Genomic DNA, 14,409 nt, shown 5'->3' with positions numbered 1-14,409 from the left:
AAAAGCCCACTTAATGACAATACAGGCAAAAATTATATTCTCTCATTTCAACTAAGTGTCAAAAGTATGAGGATTCATTCAAACAAACAAACAAAAAAAACCTGGCTCATTTTCACTTAAAAGCAGTCCCAATTCCTAGAAAAGAAAAAATCATTACATTGACCCAATTTTATTTTTAAAAAAGTCTGCATTTTCATGGGATCAGAATGAAATTATATGCTCTCAAGTTTTACTGCAAACATTTCACAGTTGTAATAGCTGTCCAAAAGGGATGTGTCAATTTCATCTTAAAAGAATATTTTGTACAGCCTGTTTCAATCCATGCCCCAGGTCACTGATGTCACACACACAAAGTCCATTGGGGAAATAAATCAGGCCTATAAAATATAGTTGATATAATGAAGACAATTTCCCCCCCCCACTATCCTAACCAGCTGCACAAGTTCTTCTGTACTTGATCATTACCATATTCTGATTATACAATATTTAATTTGACAAGCTACTGCAGTTCAGGTTCAGCACGAGGACAGGAACATTCTTGTGGAAAAGTCAAGTTTGTGATGTGGTGGTAACACGAGGGAAGGGAATAGTGAAAGCAGCATTGAACATGCAAAGGCCAACATATGCAAATAAGGGATAGAAGCATCTAATAATGGCAATGTGAATAATCAAGCAGGAAGTTAAATCCTGTGACCCCACCCCGAAGTATTGCTCTCTGGAGAATCATAGTTCAGGTTGGGATCACATCTTATGTCAAAGGGGTCTTATCCAGAGGTCAGAACAGCCACTCAACCCCCACTGCTTCTACAACTACAAAGTATTATAGAATATGCCTACTGGGGGGCGGGGGGGCAGGGGGGAATTTCCATAGCAGAGAATCTCAGCATCTGGGTCAACTGACTCAGGCTCATGCTAAGGCCTAGAAACCATAGGTGCCGACTCCATGGGTGCTCCAGGGCTGGAGCACCCATGGGGAAAAATTAGTGGGTGCTCTGTACCCACCGTCAACCAAGCTCCCCTCACCCCCTGCCCCACCTCCTCCCCGTCCCCTGAGCACGCTGCATCCCCACTCCTCCTGCCTGGCTGCCACCGAACAGCTGTTTGGCAGCATTAGTATGCTCCGGGGGGAGGGGGGAAGGAGCAGGAATGTGGCATGCTCAGGGGAGGAGGTGGAGAAGAGGCAGGGCAGGGGTGGGGATTTGGGGAAGGGGTTGGAATAGGAGCAGGAGGGGGTGGAGTTGGGGTGGGGACTTGGGGGAAGGGGTGGTAATTGGGGTGGGGCCTTATGGAAGGGGTGGGATGGGGGCGGGGCCGAGGGAGGGTCGAGCACTCACGGGAAAGAGGGGAAGTTGGCGCCTATGCTAGAAACAGCAGTTTAGACACTTGGACTTGGGACCAGTGAGGGGGAAAGTCTCCAGCCTGAGCCCGAACATCTGCACTGCTATTTCTAGTCCTATAGCATGAGCCCCACAAGCCCAAATCAGTTGACCCGGATGCTAAGATTTGGCATCACAGCTCTTTCCTCACCCACACCGCTAGTGTAGACCTACCCATAGTAGCATCTTAGAGGACTGTGGAACTAGAGCAAGAACTGACAGGGATTTGAAGGGGATCCTTATGTGAGCAAGAGTCAGGCTAGCTGTAACCCTAATAACATGAGATTTGTAGAAGTGCGGATTGTGTGAGGCGAGTGGGAAAGAACCATGTGAGAAGTGTTGCGACCTTGTGTTAGATAAGCATGGAATGTAGACTAGAGTCTAAATGGAGGTGAGAAAAGTAAGATATCAGGATGACCTATGTATAAACAAAATGCAGCTGTTGCTCATTATTGTATGTAACAAAGGTATAAATGCTTGCTGTAATTGTTTACCTGTAGAGAGACCTGTTTAGCTCTCTCGCTCCACACAATTGCTAGAGATAATAAAGTATCTGACTTGGTGCACCCAACATGAAAGTGAGAACTCTGTTTTTCTCCGACAGGACCCAGCCACGATGGAGATCCCACTGTACTAAAAACTGTAGAAACACATAGTAAGCTCTTTGGGGCGGGGACTCTCTGAATGTCTGCATAGACAAGAGAGAGACGTTACTTGGTCTATGTAGTGGTTTAATTTAATAGATGTCTGAAAGAGCCTTAAGTGTGGGTGCTGGTATAGGAAACGTATTGCAGAGACCACTCTTTGACCAGGGAATAGAAAGGCTTCCCTACTTCACCTCTTACCAAATTTAGTACAGGGGGAAAATAAGTAGAATTCTCTTTCTCTAGAGTAATACTTACTATATGGTACACACAACCTCCAACCCAATCTAGATATACAAGCATCAGCAACTCTTTGATGTAGTCCGTTGGACGCTTCCTTTCATTAAAGGAAGAGAAACATCTGCTCTGCCTCAACTATATTTCATATCAGCATATATAATCTCCTCTTCTTTTATACTGCTACTCAGCTAAGCTACCATAGCAATAACACTCCATACAGACCTGAAAGGTACCCAGAGAATGACCAGACTTACCATTTGGTTAAGTTTATCTCGAATATGACCAACCACCAGGATTGGCGATGATATCTGTTCTTGGCTGTTCAGCAGTTCGGGGCTGGTTTGTAATTGTGGCAAGTGTTTATTCAATGACTCTGTATCCGTGAACAACAGTCCTTTAGCCTTACCTCAGAATCTTTCTCCAGCTGGTTCCTGACAACAATCAGATTATACAGTATCCTGTCATCATCGGCTTCAGTGTGGGACATGTCGTGAGGGGTGCTCCACAGGTTCTTCTCCTCGTCCCTCGCCAAGGTGGCTCCAAATGAGGCATAAGGGTTTTTATTACTGAAAGGGGGAAAATATTGAGGTGCAGTTGTCAGTGACTGAGTTTATAGAACTTGACTGCAGCTCTCCTATCAGGTGTATTCAGTAAGTGGTGTCTGTATGGCTCAGCTGATAACATTTTTGCCCCAAAACAGAAAAGCAGGTGTGCCAGCCTGGCGCTAGCACTTAGTCTAGTACTCACGGCTCTCCCTCAAGGCATTACTGGTGGTGTTGCGCTGTTAAAGGTGCTGTACTCTGAACGAGACAGGAAACCCACTCATCTTAAGCATTCACATGGTACCTTTCAAACCAACCTCCTTCTGCACAATAAAACAGGTCATTCAAACACCTGATAGCTACCACCATCATCTACACCACCACTGCTAGGCCCCAGGTGAATGTCTTTCTTTGGAAAGGCACAACATGAAAAGTGGACTTATCCTTCTAAATACACTATCCTACATTCCCACAGCATTAATTCCATTCAGCAATGGTACAGCTGCCTTCTTCCAGTCAACCGGTTCTGGTGTGCATTGGTGACAGGTCTGGAACTTTCAAGTCAGCTGTATGCTGACTGAGTTTGCCAGCAGTCAGCTCCAATGCACGTTGTTGCTCCAGTTGGCAGTGATTGCTGGAATACTGGGGGGCCTCCCTTTATCTTGGGAAATTACTCAAACCTACTGCACCCCAAAAGCAGATTAAACATCCTTTTATAAGTTCTTAAAGCAGCACCGTAAGTCCCCCGGGTCGCAGACTTACACAGGGGGTGAAGAGAACGGTTCTGGGTGTTGCAAAGCTCGCTCTCTATTTCCAAATCAGAAATAGGGGGAAATGTCAAGGACTGAGATACAATTTATCTTTCCTTCCTCCCTCCAACACCCCAGTTTCCCTGTTACATTGGCTTGGAAAGTTAATCTCATCCTTATATGGGAAAAAGGGTTCCCCCTCCAAAACAAAATCCATTCACTACTACTCCACTAACAGCCTTGTCCAGACACTTCAATCCCACCAGCCACTGATCACAAGTAAACATTGTTCTGGTGCCCAGTCAGATCCTCTGAATCTGACGCTACAGCAATTGCACTTAGCTGAACCATTCGCTCCCTGGGGCAGGAGAGTTGAAGTGTTAGCTATTGCGTATTTCAAGCCTCCAGCACATTTGCCAGGAGCACTGAATATATTTAATGGAAGAAAAGAGGCAGAAATTAAGTCTGCTCGCTACTGGCTTCCAGAGCCTATGGCTTCCATGAGTGTCCCTAAGATTTCTCTGCTCACCCAGATCATTACAAAGCCCAGGACATTAAGGGGATTAGATGTATAGTTCTTAGTATGACCATCACATTTGTGTTTTATCTTGGCTGCCAGTTCCCATGTAACCACTCAATCCATGGCATGAACATAAAGATTTCAGGGGCCTCTTAACCTGCCTTTGTTCTTTGACAGGCCGATGTCAGAGAGGCCACCTTCAGATAAGACACCAATATATCAGGAGGCCTATAACCCATGGCAGGTTTTACAACTATCAATCAGGAGAGGGAATCAGCTGTGGCAGCTGTTGCCACTTCCACTGGTGGTGCAGAAGGGGCTGGTAAATCCTGCAGCTGTCGCTGGGAAAAGGAGCAAGGGACTCAGGGGACAAAAGACCCTCTCTACTTAGTCCCTTGGCAGCTTTGCAGAACAAGCCTAGGTAGCAGTCAGCAGCTCCCCCTCCTTTTTAGGGCTCGTGGTGGGTCCCCGCCCTTTGTAGATTTCACCATGGGACTCTGTGTCACAGCACAGCCCAGGATCCAACCTGTCATCTTTAAAGACGGGGCTCTGATCTCCTGCCCCACCCAGCTCCTGACATCATCGAAGGACTGTACATTTCTAAACTTGAGCTCCGAGTTAGCTACTTAAGAAATGCAATGGTAGGTTGGGACTATAGGGAGATTTAGTGGAACCCACCATTTACACACACCCACATCTATGTTTACGTCACGTTTGACCTCATGCCAGTGCCAAAACACAAGGGAATTCAAGAAGCCCGGCCTTCCATCCTTGACTCCTATTGTCTCCAGGTATTGTAGCTCCTGCAGTCTACTTAAATGCAAAAGGCACATGCTGAGGATAGTGTCATTTGAGCTTTTTTATCTTGTTGTGCCTGCTCTCATCACACCCTTTGCAGTGCATGCTTGCCTATACTGCTTGCTTTCATCTAATGCTTGGCATGGAGGATGGAGTGGCATCAATACTTTTCACACTAGCAAACAGACAGAGTACTCCGCCTGTTAAATGCCAGGAAATTTCAGCCCCCAAATCAAACAAATTCCAATTGTGCATACAAAAGATCATACATCTAGGCACACAGTGTAAGAAATTAACTTCTCACAAGTGTTATTCGTGGCCTGCATGCTCCATATATATTATAGCAGTGACTAGGGGCCGAATTACACCCTTCTCCCAGAAAAGCCTATCAAAGACAAGAGATACTCTGATAATTCCACAGGCCCAAACTCAAAGTTCCCAAGGAGCCCTGCCGTCAGCAGGAAGTTTGCTTGTCCACAGCACAAGCAGGGGAGTCATTGTCTCAACCAGCAGACATCACAAGTCTGGAAGAGAAACGCCCCAAGGGATCACAGGGCCTTTAAGGAGAGCAGCAGTATCTGCAGAGAGGCCTAGATCCTTCCTCATCCCTCATGGTAACACAGTTTGCTCAAGATCTGAGAGGCCTTGGCCTCATCACCTGTCTTCTGATTGGATTTGAAAGGACAGAAAGTGCTCAGCTTAATGCAGAAAGGGACATAATTAACTTAGGCTAGAAAAATCCCCAGCTTTCCAGAGATGGGGTGACACTATGGGGAATGCCCCTTCCCCCACAGGAACCCATAGTTTGGGAGGGGGCAGGTTTGGAGAGTATGCCTCTCCTACCCCCTCTAACAGATCCTGGGCCAGCAGAACAGAGTCTCCATTCCTTTCATTCCTCTGATGAGGGAAAGTCACTGGAATGCAATGGTACTTTATTCTGGCTAGGGACACAGTGTTACCTCCCAAAGCCTGGGTGTTGAAGACACTAGATAAATACAAACCCTGGATAAGGCAGCAGAGCATATGCCTGAATATACTGTACCTGACCAGTAAGGACACTGGGTACTCAGTAGCATTAGGGGAGGATGGATTTGTGTTTGGAGCATTAGCCTAGGACTGGGCTGCACTCCTGGCTCTGTCACAGACCTGCTCTATGATCCCGGGCAAGTTGTTTGGTCTCTGTGCCTCAGTTCCCTACCTGTAAAATGGGGATAGGCCAACCAAAGGCAGTGTTATTTAGACTGCAAGCTCTTTGGAGCAGGGACTATCTCTTTATAGGTGATTGCTCAGTGGCTAGCACTGTAGGGTCCCCATGTAGGTGGGGTCCCCTGGTGCTACAATGATACAAAGACCTTTTCTGTTTTGATTTACTGGCTGGCAATTGGACTGTTTAGTTTACTTGTGTGCGCTGTCCAACGAGGGTTGTGTAATCCTGCTGGATGGTCGTTATGATGTTTAACACTAATTCAGTTTTCTTAATCAAGGTGACTGGATCTTTTTTGTAGGTATTTTCAAATTACTCCTTAAATTTAAAGAAATGATAATATCAGATGGGGATTCTGAAAGAAGAGGAGTAAATCTGCTCACTTCTTGTGAGGGACAAGCTGACTGGACCTAATATTTATACTATTTGCTCCCTTAAATTTAGTGCTTTAATTTGTTTTTATTCAGTACAGCCATTAACAACCTCTAGGCATTTTACCTGTGAATAAGGCCCCTTATAAAATATACTTACAGGAGCGCTAGCTTGTGAAGAATCATTTTTATACTTTACCATAAATATCCATACAGGAAGGTTATTTAGGCTTCTACTAGGCCAGGAAACCGTGTTTCCTTGTATTACCTGTTGCTTAATCTCTTGCAAAACTCTAATTAACAAACAAGCCAAGGAAAGAAACTTCAGAGGCAAGGATGGCACAACACCATTATTTCTAGACTAGTGCTGGCATGTGTTCAGTAAAGCCATTTCCAAATTAAATCTTTCTGGACTTCATCACTTTATATCCCAAACACTTCATATAAGGTGCAACCCTGCTCCCATTAAGATTAGTTGGAGTTTTGCTCTTAAATTTCAACAGGACCAAGGTGTCATAAATAACATCAGCATGCTTGCTACATTTTAATATGTTTTCAAGCTGCATTTCAATTATACACCCTGATTTGATCTTAAGCATGAGCAAAGTTTTACTCACTGGGCTGATGTAAGATGAACAACTCAGGAAATTCTGCATGTTCATACTGCCCTATGCCACAAAAAAAAAAAAAAAATCATCTTTTTGGACCATCTTCAGACAAGTACAAGACCTAACTCACGGTCACTTAGGGCTGGTCTACACTAAGGGGGAAAATCGATATAATATATAACAACAGCTAGCCACGCGATATAACGAGAAAGTCGGATATCTTTATCTTATCACTTACCCCCTCACGCGCGCGGGATCGATCCGCCGTCCGTCATATCGACGACCGCCCGCCGCGTGGTGGAGTGGAGAGAGAATCGATAGGATAGGGATCGCGATATATCGCATATATGATGAGACGATATATCGATCCCTGAATCGATGAAAAATTATGCGACACGGCGGTGAAGGGGTAGAGCTTAAAGTTCAGTTAGTCAGGTCGAAACAAAGTCAGATGTGAACCTCAAGTATTTTGTCATTCATACGTTTATAGCAGCAATGCTTTTCTCCAGCTCGGGAAGTGCTCCACACAGTGTGACTGAAATGCAGCCACCTCTGGGGTGGAGGGCAGTAGCATCTCACCATGTAGCTGTACAAGGAGGGATATTGTTGGGATGCTGGGCAAATGCCTGCTAGAGCCGAAAGGGGTTGTTTTAAGTGTCCATGCAGGTCAGACAGGTTCTCAGCTTCCAAGGTATCATTACGAAGTCTCCCATAGGAAGAGATTCACTGCTGGAATAAAGCAGCCACAACCCTATTGCCTTCAGTGGAATTGCTCCCACTTATCCCTCCACAGCATTTAGTCCTCATTTTGTCTCCTGTAGAAGAATACAAGGGTGATCCCATCCTAGTGGGTTCGGAAACCTTGTGTTCCAAATGCTAAGACAATCCCAGATGCCGGTCTTAAAAAAACACAAAAAATTTAATGCATTCCCCACTCCTGAAAGCACATGGGACACCACATAACTCGCAGAGACCCCAACAATGATTATTCCTATAGTGATGCATCTTCCTACGTGACATTTAGAAGGAAGAGATGGGGAAAAGCCAGCACTAGATCACCACCACCACCACACCCTCCCAGGTACAGAAGCTGAGTTGAGAGCATTTGGTGCATTGCCCAGCCTGGCCTCTATCCAGCAATTGCTGAGAGTTAGTGTTTCATAAATAGGTCACTGCTCCAAGGAGCTTTCAATATTTGAGAATATATTATCTACACTAAGAGCTTCAATTCTCTCTGTTCAGCTGCCTCCTGAGAAGGCCCTCCTTCCAGAGAGCTCACCTTCAGAGCGAGACAGATTACCAAGCATTTGTGTTTGAAGGAAGAGGCTACCAAAATAATTTTTAATCACAGTCTGCCATTTACAAAGGTTACATTAAACGCTCGGCAATTCATTTAGACTGAAAGCTCTGACATGCTAGATTTCACTATTGTCTAGAGCGAGACCTGACTATATTGGGAAACAAGTCTCTCCCTCTTTAACACCAGCTGAGTAATACGTTATTTTAATTTGGTTGGAACCCTTTAGCCTGGGCTTGGGGAAGTTTTCATGATTTTCATTCAAAACTCACTTGTCTGGGCATTAGAACTGCCAGAATAATCTTTTAAAACTCTGTTACAGGAGCTGAAATGCCAAACAATAAAAAGATGGCTGCAAGGTCCTCAGTTTAAACAAAAGTGCAACTCTTTCAAATAACGGCTACTGGGTTGTGGTGACACAAATAGCAAAGACAGACTCATGATACAAGGTGGCGGTCAGATGGATAGTGCTTCTATAGGATTTCCTGTGAAAAGCCAGCATTAACTAACAGGATCATCACTGTAATGTGTTACTAAAGAAAGGTGTTCCATGCAATCAGCTCACAGACTGAAGACTCACAAGGCTTTGCAAGACCATGAAACAATAAGAGGCTATTCCTCTCTCCATGCAGGTGCTTAACTCTCATTACATTAATGGGAATTTCCTGTAGCTGTGAGCACCAAGGTCAGGATTAAACGTCTATCTGTGTTATTATTTAGGTAGCGTATTTAAAAGCAAGGTATTATTTAGGTAGCGTATTAGGTAGGTAGCGTAATTAAAAGCAAGAGCTCAGGACAGTTAAATCCGTATTGCTCCCCACCTTAGTTTGGGATGTCGATGCCAGTGAAGTCCTGCACTTGCTCATTAAAAATAGAGGGGTTCTCCCCCTCTAGGGAGGTGGTCTCTGCACTAGGTCTGAGCAGACGGGTGCATAGGAGAACACAGATGTGTGGCAGGGGCAAGACTATTGAATTCGTTAGCATATGCAAACACCTGGAGAGCCAGAGTTAGTGGAAAGATTTTGCCCATATAGGGGGCTTTGGATCAGGCTCTAATAGTCCAAGTGATGTTAGGAGGAGGGTGGGAAGGAGAGGGGCTGCAAGCAACTGCTACTCCCATCACCAGTCTGCAACTCTGCACCCTGCTCCAGGGTGGGTCAAGGATTTCTGACCTGCTGCACTTGCACAGTTCATCCACAGAGAGCCCGACTGCCTGGGCCTTCTGCAGCTGAAGTGCCTCCGGGTCACTTGGGTGCAGCTTTGACAGCCCTGGAGACTGAAGTGCCTCCTCTCCCTTCCCAGAATAGTTTATATAAGCCTCTGAAATATGCCTGCAGAAACTGCCTATGTTTACACTAGCCATGAGGTGTGACTACAGCTGGAGTAGATGGAGCACCTGAGGGGCAATTCCACAGCAGCGTGTGCATCAATGTGGTCTGACCAACCTGCCCAGAACCCTGGGTTCTTACTCACCAGCCCAGTGGCAAAGAGGGGTCCATGTGTGTAACACGGCACTAGAAACAGAGCATAACCCAGGTCCTGCAGAGACTTACACATGTACTTAACATGGACATCGATGCACAGTCACAGCAGTCACCATGAGTTGTACCTTAAGCGCCCCAATCCTGAACAATTTTATTCAAACACTTCACTTTGCACGGACTTCAAAGAGACTCTTCACAGCACTCAAAGTCGTGCATGTGCTTTGCAGGATCAAAATCCTAATTTAGACTGAGGGAAAAAATTGTTTTTGCCATTTTCAGACAAGACCTGAAGCATTTTAAGTCATTCATGCGCCATTTGAAAAACAGAAGAAACTGAAGGTGCAATATACTTCTGACACTTTTATAAAACTGAAAAAAAATGTCTGGGTTTTTTTAAACGAAATGGGGGGGGGGGGAAATATCACAGAGATTAGTATAGTGAGTGTGAAAATAAAGCTCACCAAGGGAATGCTGTAGAATTCTTGTATCACGTATTAATGCAAGGCCAGATTCTGCCAGCTTTATGCTGACTGGTATGTGTGAACAATCCCCTGGACATCAATGGGATAATGGGTGCACAAGATCACAGGCGTTAATGCACATGCTTAACTACATAGTGATCAGTCACACTGAAGTCAGTGGGGCTACTCACAGTGCATAAAGTACATGAGTAAATATTGTGTAGGATTGGGGCCTTAAGGTTCTAGTGAACTAGAGAATCTGACTCAGGGTATTTACATGCAAGGGGTACAGCCATTGGCACGAAAATCTTATGAAGGCAAGAATGGAGCCACCTTTTTTTCAAAGTCTCTGTCTCTCCTACCTAGTGTAAGATTTTAAATAGAAATTGACACAAATATGGTATATAAAATGGATATTTCTAATGTGTTCATCACCATAGAATCTACCTTAGACACAAATATAGATTCATTTAATTAAATATACTGCATTAAAATATTTTTAGATCTAGCATATACAGCAGTCTCCATAAAGCTAGCCTTTACCACACAATGGTAACTGACACCACAGCTCATCCCCTAATCTACAGAAGCTCGACATACAGGAATTACAGGATGAGGCCTTTAGAATAGGGAGGTAACACCAGCATCTTGAACACCCGCGTGGGTAGTGCTGACAGATGCTGAAATTTAGTGGTTACCACTATACAAACTATAATACAAGCTTTCCTACGTGTAATACCAGCACTTCTCCTATTCTATATGTATTATGGAAAAAATAGTGTAAATACCTAGAGAAGAGCTGTTTACTGCTCATGTCTATCAATATTGCCAGTTAAAATTTAACAGATTCATAGACAATGGCCGGAATGCACGTGTCAGGTGTTGGATGAACAAATACCATAAGGGTTCAATCAACTGAATTAATCCACGTTAACAATGATTTACTCCACTGACCAAACCTTTACAGTCTAAACCTATTGTTTAAGAGGTGTCACTCCCTGACCTGACAAAAGCTGGATGTCAGTGTTAAAACTCAAACACCAAATGGTGCTCCTAGAGAAGCAGCACTTGGGTAGAGTTGACAAGAGCAGAGCAGGTTGTATTACTAATGCTTGGGGAAGCCACTAATAAAATGGATTGCATAACATGAATATTTAGAACAGTTGACAGGAAATACTGTCTGAGTCAGTTTCAGGACATTTAATTTTAAAGATACTGTATTAATGAAAGATCATAATCCCTTCAGACAAAGTCTGAGTCCCTTTTTAAAAAATAGGGATTCTATTCTTTAGGAAGAATAGCTTTACTGACTAGGAATAGGCATTTCAAAAGGAGACTAGCTCCTTTTATATGAAATTTTACATCGTAGTTCTAGTTACCACTACTGCATTTATTGAGACCAATAAACTCATGACATGCCCTCTTAATACTCTGGCTATTTAGAGCATAACAGCTGCCATACTGGGTCAGAGCATGGTCCATCTTGTCCATTTTTGACAGTGGCCCTTACCAGAGCTTCAAGGGGAATGCACAGAACAGGGCACTTCTGGAGTGATCTACCCCAGTCTTCCACTCCTAGCTTCTGGCAATCAGAGGTTTAGGGTCACCTCGAGCATGGGGTTGTGTTCCTGACCATGTTGGCTAATAGCCACTGATGGACCTACCCTGCATGAACTTATCCAGTTCTATTTCTGGCCATTACATCATCCCTCAGCAATGAGTTCCACAGGTTACTTGTGTGAAAAACTACTTCCTCTTGTTCATATTAAACCTGCTGCTTATTAATTTCATCAAGTGGCCCTTGGTTTTTATATTTTGTACCATTTTTGTGAAATGGTAAAAACACTTCTGTTCCACACCACATGTGACTTTATAGACCTCTATCGTATCCCCTCCTTGGCGGTCTCTTGTGTACACTGAACAGGTTTATTATTTTTAGACTCTCCTCATACAGAAGTCATTCCATACCCTTGATCATTTGTGTTGCCCTTTTCTGAACCTTTTTCAGTATATCCTTTTTGAGATGGGGTGATCAAACTGGACACAGTATTCAAGGTGTGGGAACACCATGGATTTTTCCAGATCATCAATGAATATATTGCACCGTACAAGTCCCGGTACAGTTCTGTCACGTCTCTTCATTCTGAAAATGGACCATTTATTCCTACTCTTCCCATCTTTTAACCAGTTATTGATCCATGACAGGACCTTCCCCCCAGGGGCGGCTCTAGACATTTTGCTGCCCCAAGCACGGCGGCATGCCATGGGGGGTGCTCTGCCGGTCCTGCGGCTCCGGTGGACCTCCCGGCTCCACCGAAGCCGTGGAACCAGTGGACCCTCCGCAGGCATGTCGGCGAAGGCGGCCTGCCTGCCTGCCACCCTCCCAGCGACCGGCAGAGTGCCCCCCACAGCACGCCGCCCCAAGCACGCACTTGGCATGCTGGGGCCGGGAGCCGCCCCTGCTTCCCCCTTGTCCCATGGCTGCTTAGTTTTCTTAAGAGCCTTTGAGGAGGAGCCTTGTCAAAAGCTTTCTGAAAATCCAAGTACATCATATCAACTGGATCACCCTTATCCATATACTACTTGACCCCCTCTGGGAATTCTAACAGAATTAAGTAATTCTGCCTAATAGGGCTCCTGTTTAAAGTAGGGCACATACAGATACCTGCTTTTATTCCAGATTTCCAGTGACAATAAACGGACATCAGACCTTCAAGCATCTGCATTCACTCACATTTCTAAGAACGTTATTAAGCAATCGTTGTTGGTATAAAATGAACCTGGGTAATTCCCACTCACCACCATTAAAATTATCCGATGTAAGAAAAATACTAAATTATATCACGTGCCAGTGGGCGGGGGTGGGGTAGGGATGATGCCAGTATCAGTTTGTAAACCGGTTTCAGAGCAGTAGCCCTGTTAGTCTGTAGCAGCAAAAACAACAAGGAGTCCTTGTTGTGGCACCTCAGAGACTAACAAGTTTATTTGGGCATAAGCTTTCGTGGGCTAAAACCCACTTCATCAGCCGTAGGGTTTGCGGAGTTAAGATTATCAGTGGTGTTCCAGTCCTTTCCCCACCCACGGGAATACTGGAGCTAAACGCTTCCAAACATTGTCATTCCCAAGAGTGATAAAAACTTCCTGCTCTTTCCAATATGAGATTCCTCCGCTTTACACACAAATCAGCCCCCCAGTGCTCGGGAACGGGCTAGGTGTATTGTGAACAGCTTGGTCCTAGAGATCAGCCAAGTCCCTTCACCGCCGTTTACTCAGGTAAACAGCCAAGGACCTAAACAACCCCCCCGCCCCGACCCACCGAGCTCCTGCTGAGCCGGAGCAGGCGCCCAGGGACCGAGCCCCAGCCGAGGCTCGGACCCGCCGCTCCGGAGCCGGCTTTGGGCACGAAGCTCGGGGCAGGCTGCGGGCCCGGGGACCCCTCACGCACTCCCGGGGGCCGGGCGCCTTTACCTGACCAGCGGCTCCTTCTCTGCCCGCGCAGCATCCCCCGGGCAGCAGCAGCAGCACAGCGCGCCCAGCCAGTCCCGCAGCCCCATGGAGCCGCCGCCGCTCCGCTCCGCGCGGCGCGACCCTAGGCGGCCTCCGGCCCCGCGCAGCCCCCGGGCGGCCTCCCGGCCCCGCGCCGCTCTGCGCAGGCTGGGCGAGCGCCTGGCCGCGCTACCATGGCAAGCGCGTCTGCCCGGTCCCGGGCTTCCCCGGGTCCGCTGCGCATGGGCCGCCTCCGCCCCCCGGGGAGCTCCAGCCGCTCGCCCGTGGGGCGGGTACGCGGGCTGGGAAAATCCAGCCGGCTCCTTGCATCACCTGCGAGAGCGGGAAACCCCAGCCCCTCCCCCTGCCCCTGTCTGTCCCCGCCCCGCAGTCCCAGCCGGGCGCACGCTGAGGGGGAGCCCCGCAGCGAGCCGGGGCAGGCAGTGGCCGCCGTCTCGCTGAGCCGTAAACGGGTCCAGCGGGAGGAGAGGAACCAGCTAGGACGGAGCCAGGGGAAATCAGGCCGCGCCGCTTAGCCTGGCACATGTGAGCAGTGACACCCCCTGCCCAGGGCTGGGAAGGTGGTGCCGCCCCTGTGCAGCCCGACACTTAAGGATGCCCCTAGATTT

General features: G+C 46.5%; 1 protein-coding gene across 1 annotated transcript in view; it reads right to left on the bottom strand.

Annotated features, from left to right (window-relative positions):
- MREG (melanoregulin) overlaps window positions 1-14,039 on the bottom strand; it is a 39,839-nt gene extending 25,800 nt beyond the window's left edge. Inside the window, exons 1-2 of the mRNA XM_039493518.1 lie at window positions 13,763-14,039; window positions 2,667-2,826 (exon numbers count right to left, since the gene is read on the bottom strand). Of these exons, the coding sequence (XP_039349452.1) occupies window positions 2,667-2,826; window positions 13,763-13,848 (246 nt within the window). The 5' untranslated portion in view covers window positions 13,849-14,039. The remainder of the gene's footprint in view (window positions 1-2,666; window positions 2,827-13,762) is intronic.
- Between the last annotated feature and the right edge of the window lie 370 nt (window positions 14,040-14,409).

Source organism: Mauremys reevesii, linkage group 11 (assembly GCF_016161935.1).
Source record: "Mauremys reevesii isolate NIE-2019 linkage group 11, ASM1616193v1, whole genome shotgun sequence".
NCBI classification, from domain to species: Eukaryota; Metazoa; Chordata; order Testudines; family Geoemydidae; genus Mauremys; species Mauremys reevesii.
This window is presented reverse-complemented; position numbering and strand designations above follow the sequence as displayed.